We start from the raw sequence: 10,492 nt of genomic DNA, 5'->3' as shown, positions 1-10,492 counted from the left end.
TCCTAAGCCCAAGACTACCAAACCGGACCATTAACTAAAGTCCAGTCCAGACTACCAAACCGGACCATTAACTAAAGACCAGTCCATCTGAGACAACTAACGGTCAAACTGAAGGTCATAGGTCAACAAACAGTCCACGTCAAGTCAAAGGTCAAGTCCAGGGTCAATGGTCAAAGATTAACTCAGTTACTGAGTCAAACAGAAACAACTTGGTCCAATTACTGAGTCAAGACCGATCCGACAGTTAATTCAGTCATCTATCTAAGTCTGGGTAAGCTAGACCAGTCAGTCATCTAGTTGAGCTGAAAGGCACAAGACCTAGTTAAACACTATGATGTGCAATAACAACTTACATAGACAACCTAATCTTAAATCTGAGTAACCATTTTTCCCTGACATAGATTCATTTCAACTTTACTTCAATTCTAAATAAACTTCAAACTCGAATTACAAACATAAACTCAGGTTACCTGCAATAGCAGTTCCAAGCTTTTACTAAACCCTTTGTTGTGACGGCATTACAACCAACTCAGCCTATACATCTCAGACTCGAACCACTTCTGCCATACCATTCCACTCAAACAACAATAACAATTCAGTTCTCTAAACACAGACTCCTAACAACTGTCACTGTGTTTAAATCAACATTCATCTTCACAGACGACTCAAATTCAATTACTTTAACCACTAGTAATCCATAATACCAGTACCACCACAACCCATTCAGTTCAACCTCCATCGATTCTCTTCAACATCACTGCCAGAGCTACTCTCCCACAACATCAACATCAGTTCATCTCATACTCCATTCACAGCTCAATAGTATCAACACCAGACTCAATGAACTGCAATCCATACGATTAGAACTATCAACATTCATACCATTCACAAGCAATACACCCTTTATTACCAGTTATTGTTTTAAGGAGAACATCATCAACAATTACATCTCAAGACAATATGAATCCCCTGTGAATGTGATTCTGCATAAACCTAATTACAACTTCAACTTCATTCATCATTACCCTTTCACCTTCACTTGCACCTTAATTCAGATTCAGCTCATATTCATCTTCTTTCACTTGCATCAATAACAACATCACCACATTTACAGAACCCCCAAACAAATCCCAACTTCAGATTCATTCACAAACACTTAAACTCAACAATCTAATTAAACATTTAAATAAGATAATCAAACTTAAACGAGATTGAAGTCTTACCCAGCATCACCACCCTCTGAATAGCTATCTCCTCAATTCAATTTTACTAGAACCCTAGAATTATTGCTTAGCCTCCACTTGATTCAGACTTAATCACCATCAGACCTATCTGTACTCCATCTATTTCTTCTTTATCAATTTACTCTTTTAAAATTCCGCAACGTTCAGTTGGAACTAAGAATCCTAGTTACTTCAATCTCGAACCCACAATTGATCAAATACCCATCTCGAATTCCGCTTCCTAATTATCAAACTCATCTTCTATAACTTTTCTAAATTATTCTTATGAAACCCTACTTCTCAGATCATTACCAAAACAACTTTAAAACTTCAATTATACAAACCCATCTTACAACTCTATCTAAATCTTCTCAATCTTTGACCAAACCGACTCCCAGTTAAACATGCAGAAACCCTAATTTCTCAATCACCCGAACCCATCTCTTATCTCATCTGATTTTTCTACGGCTTCAACAAAATATCAATTAGTAACAAACCCATCTTCAACTTCTTCCTTAATCAACACCTAATCGAACTCCAATTGATTTCACAAAAACCCCAGTTCACTGTTTACTCAAATCCTCAATCATCTCTTAAATTTTTTCCTTAAACAGATTCAATCTAACAAACCCCTCCACTGATTACATCTAATTCTTCCTACACCACCACTCCAGTCGAATCTTAATTCAATTTCTAGAAAATCCTAAATTCGGTTTCTCTCTGGATTTATTGCGAACCCTAGCAATCCCTAGTTTGTCTTCATCATAATACACACAATCCTCTATCGCTTGATCTCTTTCTCTCGATCTCGCATCCTCAGAAATCTCACACGAACTCACCAAAGGTGAAGAACAGAACAAGGGGAAGACGGAAAGAAGAAGAGAATAAAAGAGGAAAATAGAAATGAGCTTATCTGCTCGAATAGGTTAGATAAGACCAACGAGAGACACTATTGCACGCTCTCTCTTCGATAAGGGAAGTCTAGGTCGGTCAAACTACGAAAGGACTATTTTTCACTTCAAACTCAAATGCAGATATCTTCTTGGTCTGATGTCCGATTGGAGACGTTCGAGTAGTACATTCCACGTAACTTTTCGAGTCCTATCCAGCGATACTAGTTTCGTATCTAGATCGTTGTTAGATTAATTTATATTAATTAATGTTCGTGTTAATTTAATCGAGTGATTATCGACTAATTCGTTTCTTGACTAGTCTAATTGCGTTGACGAGCTTGAGGGTCTTTACAATTAGTTTTCCAAGCATTCATAATTTCATTTTTGCAAGTATCATTTTGTAACCAATGTTCAAAAAACTTCTAACATTTACCAGTTGTATTAGACTTATTATATAAAGACAGCAAAATAGGAGTATGATCAGAACCCTTTTGGGGAAGATGAATAAGTCTAGAATTAAGATAATTGAGAAACCAAACACTATTAACTAGAGCTCTATCAAGTTTAGATTTAGTTTTTCCAGTACCATGACTATTACTAGTCCAAGTAAAGGAATTTCCACTATGCTTCGGGTAGATTTAAGCACTATTTTCTTTATTTATTTTTCATTTTTTGTATAGGTAAAAGGTAAAGGGTTAAAGGAGATTTTTTTTTTTTTTTTGAAAGAGAAGTTTATATTAAAAAGAAAAAGAGAACCAAGGAAAAATCCAAAGTTTAAAGAATTACATACACATTAGAGTTTCCCAATTACTCCAAATTAGACTAGGATCAACATACTTGAATGTATCCTTATCGCAAGAGCATAAAACTACCAACTTCTTAACCAAGTCAATACTTTCTTGCACACATTTATGACGACCTCCAAAGACCTTTCCATTCATTTCCTTCCACAAAACCCAACAAATCGCATAGTGCAAAATTTGCCAGACAAGTCTTCCTTTGCCACGCAAAACATTGGTTTCCCAAGCTTCAAATAATTGAAGCAACGTGCTTGGTGAAGGCCATGCAATTCTAAAAGCTGCAATGAAGTACTTCCAAATCTCAAAGGAATACGTGCAATGAAGAAATATATGGTTCGCGGATTCCCTAACATCATTGCATAAGACGCATTGTTCACATTCTATGTCAACACCACGATGGCGTAACATATCTCTAGTTGGAGGGAATCATGCAAATTATCCCATAAAACAAAACTTACCTTATTGGGGATATGAGATTTCCACAGAAAAGAGTTGAAGCCACATTCATCCAAATCACCTATGAGTTTCACATAACAATTTGAAGTGCTGAAATTTTCCATAATCTCCATTTTTTCATCCTCTTCCACTAAAGGAGATTGCACTGACATTGCTTGAAGCATCAAGGTAGGCGATAAGCATGGACTGTCAATTTTTCTGGATTGAAGGAGATTGCAAGGGAGGTATTGATTTTGCACAAGGTCAATCAAACACAATTCAACGGAGAAATCAAGCAGTAATCTCTGAAGCCATGAGGCATGCGAGTCTTTTTTGGGTTTTATTTTTAATTATAGGTTAATAACTAGCAAAACAGGAAAGAAATCAAGGTGCTCACAAACAACAATGGAGACAAATGTCATCTTTCGTTCAACCTGCTTTAGATTATGACTTTAAAGTTTTACTTTCAAATGTTATGTTTGCACAATCTGAGGACAATAATCTGTTGGCAAGTTCTCATATCTCAGTCTTAACTAATGAGATAAGAGCAGCCAACAGGTCTAATAGCCTCCTGTAATTTCGTTTTTTGCAAAAAAAAAAAAAAAAAAAAAAAAAAAAAAAAAAAAAAAAGTGAAGGGTTAAAATTACAAATAGTAAAAAAGAGTCGAGAGAATGTCAGGGCCTGAAGCCTCAACCTAAATGAAAACCCAATTACATTCTTACACCACCTCCCAATTGATGTGTCTACTAACCACTTATCGTAGTTTTGTCCACCAGCCACCTCTCTCTTTTTGCATGCTCTTTCAAATTGTGTTAGAATATGGGTATCAAACTCAAAATCAATTGACTATGAGTGGAGTGGCCCCATAAAATTATAAACCGCAAGATCTTAGATTGTCCAAACAATATGGGATTAATAATCTCAACACAAATACCCTCCCAAGAGGTAATTTGTATTATTAGAAGTCAAATTACTTTCACATGACTTTGTTCTTTGTTGCACCACTCTTCTCCACGTAGCTTTTTTCTCGAATGAGCATCTCTAGCTCCATTTTGCTAGCAATACCTTGTTCATGCATCTCGAATTTCTTATGGCCAGGACCTCCTGCTTCATTGGGCTTGCGAACTTTCTCCCAAGACGCCCAGCATTATCACTTTTTCTGCAAAGGAGGCCCACGTCCATACACTGGTTTGTCTTGACGAAGAACATAGAGCCCCAAATATTTCGGAGGTAGCTTCTCCACCTTACAGCGAAAAGTGTGAGCTAACCATTCAAAGCACAAGTTCTAACCTAGGGTGTTATAAAGTAGCCTAAAATCCTAGATAGACCTGATGCAAAAACTTGGTTTAAGAAATCCTGGAGAGACTACCCAAGTTAAACAAACAGTGTTTAAAGCAAAAAAAGAAAAAGAAAAAAGAAATTTTTTTATCGAAATTCATGATTTCAATTTATACTAGAAGAAACATACATACTAGACGTTCATGGTTTCAATTCATCCAAACTTAAACCACACAACTGCAGTTAACTGTGTTAACTGATGATAGAACAGTCAACATGACAACGATATAAAGAAAAGAACTACTTCAACAATAGAACGAGAATTTGGAAAACATATCCTTGGCATACTGGAGGACAACCACAAACACCAACAACCTGTCAATAATCACCACCGCGAAGACGGAGGACAAGGTGGAGAGTGGATTCCTTCTGAATGTTATAATCTGCAAGAGTCCTTCCATCTTCCAATTGCTTTCCTGCGAAAATCAACCTTTGCTGGTCAGGTGGAATCCCCTCCTTATCTTGGATCTTTGCTTTCACATTGTCAATGGTATCAGAACTCTCCACCTCCAATGTGATTGTCTTACCAGTCAAGGTCTTTACGAAAATCTGCATTCCTCCCCTGAGACGCAACACCAAGTGAAGTGTAGACTCCTTCTGGATATTGTAATCAGCGAGAGTACGGCCATCTTCAAGTTGCTTGCCCGCAAAAATCAACCTCTGCTGATCTGGAGGAATTCCCTCCTTGTCTTGAATTTTTGCCTTCACATTATCAATTGTATCAGAGCTTTCAACTTCAAGGGTAATGGTTTTGCCAGTTAAGGTCTTCACAAAAATCTGCATACCACCACGCAGACGTAGAACAAGGTGAAGGGTTGATTCCTTCTGAATATTGTAGTCTGCAAGGGTACGACCATCTTCGAGCTGTTTACCAGCAAATATTAACCTCTGCTGGTCTGGAGGAATTCCCTCCTTGTCTTGAATCTTCGCTTTCACATTGTCAATTGTATCAGAGCTTTCAACTTCAAGGGTAATGGTTTTGCCAGTTAAGGTCTTCACAAAAATCTGCATACCACCACGCAGACGAAGAACAAGGTGAAGGGTTGATTCCTTCTGGATATTGTAGTCTGCAAGGGTACGGCCATCTTCAAGTTGCTTGCCCGCAAAAATCAATCTCTGCTGATCTGGAGGAATTCCCTCCTTGTCTTGAATTTTTGCCTTCACATTATCAATCGTATCAGAGCTTTCAACTTCAAGGGTAATGGTTTTGCCAGTAAGGGTTTTCACAAAGATCTGCATACCACCACGAAGTCGAAGAACAAGATGGAGAGTTGATTCTTTCTGGATGTTGTAGTCAGCTAAAGTCCTACCATCTTCAAGCTGTTTACCGGCAAATATCAATCTCTGTTGGTCTGGGGGAATTCCCTCTTTGTCCTGAATCTTTGCCTTTACATTATCAATAGTGTCGGAGCTCTCAACCTCCAGAGTGATTGTCTTGCCAGTTAAAGTCTTAACAAATATCTGCATACCACCACGAAGACGTAGCACAAGATGGAGAGTAGATTCTTTCTGAATGTTGTAATCAGCAAGAGTTCGTCCATCTTCAAGCTGTTTACCAGCAAAGATTAATCTCTGTTGATCTGGAGGAATTCCTTCCTTGTCCTGAATCTTTGCTTTAACATTGTCAATGGTGTCGGAGCTTTCGACCTCAAGAGTAATGGTCTTCCCAGTTAGAGTTTTCACGAATATTTGCATCTGCATTGAACAATTCAATATAAGTAATCCATAACAAACTTCAATCCAAAACAACACTTTGTAGTCTATGGATAGAAACAGTACAAACCTCAGCCTAAGTTAATGGCATATGAACATAAAAACACTATAATCAGGACCTAACATGACAACATTAAAATCATAAGAAATATTACAAGGGATGCTCATAAAAACAACACAGACCCAGAGACCCTAATCAGACAATACTGTTCAAGCAGGACGTAACATGAACAACATTCAAATCATATGAAATAACCTAAAAGCTCTATATGTCAATTTTCTAGTGTACACAGTCTGATTAGCTCTATTCAATAGGCTTACAATTTTCAGAAATATTTTAAGCAATCCATATGAACCATAATAACCAGCAACAGAACAAATTTAATGCATTAAAAAAAGCACTTCATAATCTGGAATCAGAATCTAAATCAAAATAATTACATTTAATCAGAACTAAGAACCTAACCATATCTTAGATTCAAACAATACAATCAGATATAAATCCAATTAAATCTAAGAGGCAAATACATAATAAAATTGAAACAATACCAGATCAAGGAAACCTAAATATTGAATTGAAATCCAAAATCAACATCAACATAACATCAAAATCCCTAAATCATGTTCATAAAAATCAACTAGCGAAAAAGAAAGGCAGAGATCGATCGAGAGCATACCTTGTGTTAGAGAGACGGTGGAAGAAAAATTGAAAAGCGTTATAGACTGGAAACGGAAAAAAATAGTTTTTTTTTGGGCGAAGCAGATAAGAAAAATTGGATGAAGAAATTTGAAGGGATTGATATATGTTTTATAGGGACTTTGCGACGGAACCGACTTAGAATACTTGGTAATGACGTTATTTCTAAACGGGGGTTTGGAATCTTCGGGCAGGTAGGAAACGGATTAGGATAACCCAATGGGCAAGGAAGAGTAGGTACAAGAAAAGGAGAGAGAAGAAAAAAAATAATGAGATGAACTACTCATATAAATGTTGGTAAATGGACAACGGTTTTTTTTTTCTTTTTTTTTAAGCATGTAATTTATAAAAATTGAATTATTTTACAATTTGTCGTGGACATGTGGTATCCCGGGAATCATGAAATAAAATTTGACTAAAAAAAGATAGGATTGCCTAGTCCCATATTTTTATCCGTTGACTCCCATCTATCGCATGATTGGCTAACACATCTGCTGCTTGATTTCCTTCCTTATAGTTGTGCTGAATTACAGCTTGCGGGATCTGTCGAAATCTAATTTTTATTTCCTTAATCACCGATCCTTGATATGTGCCAAGGTGGGGATAGTGGAGGTGATGAGACACAGAAGGTTTGCTGAGTCAGTTTCAAAGATAACTTGCATGCTTGTAGACAACCGATTTTACTATATGCAAGATGCAAATTGTAGTCATTATATCAAATTCAAATATGGACCATACCTCCATCTAGGTCGGATTCTAATTATTGGCTTTTTTTGTAATAGGATTGGCCGAACCTTAATTGGCTACACCAAGAGCAACCGTCCGTGAATATTATGGTGAAATCTTTTCAGAAGTTGCACATTAATTATATTTAGATATGAAAGATGGAGATCCGGTGATATAGTGCAGGCTTTCCATAAGTGGAATAGGTTTTAGAAGATAACATCAAGAGAGTGCAAATTGGTGCACACTTCTTAACGAGTGTATATTTTACATTTCAATCTCTATCCTTGATTTAATTTAGCGAGTTATGTAACAAGGATCGTGATTATAAACATGGAGGATAATGGGGCCATCAGTTAAATAATCAACCAATCATAAGAATATGTGAAATATACACTCGTTAGAGGAGTGTGAACAGATTTGGATTCACATCAAGAGCAACTCTACGAACGAAAGTAAAAGAAATTTCATAATATGGAAGCAAAATATGAATAATAAATCTATTTTAAGGAGGTTTGCGTTCAAAAGTGGATAAAATACCCTTAGAGGTAGCTGGATGTTGCGGTAGTTACATCCACTTGGCCACTATTCCTTTTTTTTATATATTTTCTTAAGGAAAAAGAAAGTGCCTGATAATTTCATGGATATGAAATTTTGGTTACATGATCAATTACGTTTAGAATTATACGGGTAGACTTATGACAACCAAAAGGGATCCTAATTTCTTATCATGTTTTCTTCTTTGTGCTCATGTTCAACTATTCGTTAGACGATATTTGTCTCTATTTTATTTGTTTTTCGTCATATTTAACTCTGTGAAGTAAAGAAAACTAAACATTGAAATCTTAGCCTGATTTCCCTTTTAGTATACCTATAATACCCCGACTCAGCAAGTAGAGTTCGTTTAAGGAATATACGTAATGGCTTGTTCTTTCCTTACACTGAGGTCTTTTTAGCAAAATTGTTTCTATAGTTGGCAAAAAAATTCATCATTTAAATGTGCTCGGGGAGAGAGTGATCCAAAGATATGACCTCTCGAGAAGTTGTTGTTGGATGACCATAGTGGTGCCTGTTGAAGATTCCACACTACTAGATAACCGTAGTGGCTATGTAGAAACAGTATGTGGTGGAATATTGCGTCTTTACAAATGGCATCAGAGTCGACGATGGATCACCTATCAAGGACGAGAGAGTATGCTGAAAGGTGTGATTGTGAAGCAAGAAATATGATTGTAATGTCACTAACTTTCAATCATGTTTGGAAGAAGAACATTCCCAAGAAAGTGCAGGTGTTTGTCTAATTTGTGATATATAATGCCATGCCTAACGTTGACAACCTGAACAGAAGCAGTTGTGAGATGGATGAAGTCTATTGTTGTTTATGCACCAAAGTGAGGAAAATGTAAATCATATTTTACTTCTTTGGCCAGACGTACATGCATGCGACTAATTTACTCCAAGAATGTTGCCTCATTGGTCCTGTAAGAATTGTTAGAGCATTAACCAACATATTGAACACAAAATTAGTTAAAAAGATCAAAATCAACAATTCCTGGATGAAATGGACAGTTAGATTTTGATACTGTTTAAATGGACAAAAATATAAAAATAGGCAGGATGTAACCAGTTTCATCGTGTCCATTTTTAAATATTTTTTCTTATTTTTAGTTTACACGGGATATATCCGGTTTCATCCTTGCTATTTTTTAAATTTAAGCTAGGATGAATCCAGTTTCATCCTTGCTATTTTTTTTTTGGCCATTTCACCCAAACTATTTTTTACTCGTCCATTTGAACCGTGATTTAAAAATATTTGGACAAATTACCCATTTTCCGTACATTGAAAGAAAAAGGATGGCTAAGTGAGTGTGGAAGAGAATTCTGCTTGTTTTCAGGGTTTGAAATAAATAAAAGGATGATGGACAAAAGAAGAGTAATATAGGGTAAAACAATCATGTAGAAGATTAAAAGATTGATTTATTATAGGGGATCAATTTTTTTTTTATTATTTTCTTAGTATAAAATATATCTAACCAACAAGAGTAATAGTGCACGAGGGTATGTCAATCCCGTAGAGTTATTAATACAATTTGGTTAAAAAGGATGAAACTGTATGGTCCCAAATTGTTCTTGAGAAATTTCCTGCTGGAAAATTGACACTAAATAAGTTGAAAAATGAATGTTGTCTCTGGTTCAAGGCTGTAATGTTAGATTCTTTTCAACAATTAATATAGCCGTCGGGATACTTGAAGCCCCACAGTAATGTTGGATTCAAAGTTGGTACAACCTTGACCCGACCAAAACTACACATGATTAGTTTCTTATGATACTTGTTAGAGAGACGACATAGAGAGTTGAGATGTGTTTTGAATGGAAATCTAGTACGCTATTTATAGAGGATTATACATCCGTTGAAGATGACTCTTCATCTCCAACAGGGATCTTTTCAGAGTGAATAGGCATCTCTTCCTTCAACAGGCAATAATGGTGTCTATAGGAAAACGATGTTTTTGTTCACTTTTCTAACTGTCAATGAAAATATCCAACATATTCCGTTTGATTTCCATCCGTTGCATGATTGCCCGTACTATTTGCTGCTTATTTTTATTCCTTTTAGTTATGATGGATAGAAAATTGTGGATTTTTTTATTTTCATTTATTTTAGAGAT

At 36.1% G+C, this 10,492-nt stretch overlaps 1 protein-coding gene across 2 annotated transcripts; it reads right to left on the bottom strand.

The window, feature by feature from the left end:
- Nucleotides 1–4,772: 4,772 nt before the first annotated feature.
- LOC113311590 (polyubiquitin) lies at nt 4,773–7,260 on the bottom strand. 2 transcript variants are annotated; one of them, XM_026560418.1, is made up of 2 exons: nt 7,081–7,260; nt 4,773–6,385 (listed from the first exon to the last, which is right to left on the bottom strand). In XM_026560418.1, exon 2 carries the CDS (start codon nt 6,383–6,385, stop codon nt 5,009–5,011), a length of 1,377 nt encoding a protein of 458 aa, XP_026416203.1. In that variant the 5' UTR covers nt 7,081–7,260; the 3' UTR covers nt 4,773–5,008. The 2 variants fall into 2 exon arrangements, with proteins under 2 accessions (XP_026416203.1, XP_026416200.1); XM_026560415.1 differs by lacking the exon at nt 7,081–7,260 and having other exon boundaries at nt 4,773–6,391.
- Between the last annotated feature and the right edge of the window lie 3,232 nt (nt 7,261–10,492).

The sequence above is a fragment of the Papaver somniferum genome, chromosome 1 (genome assembly GCF_003573695.1).
Source record: "Papaver somniferum cultivar HN1 chromosome 1, ASM357369v1, whole genome shotgun sequence".
Lineage (NCBI taxonomy): Eukaryota > Viridiplantae > Streptophyta > Magnoliopsida > Ranunculales > Papaveraceae > Papaver > Papaver somniferum.
Note: the sequence above shows the minus strand (reverse complement) of the source record. Positions and strands in the feature narration are given on the sequence as shown.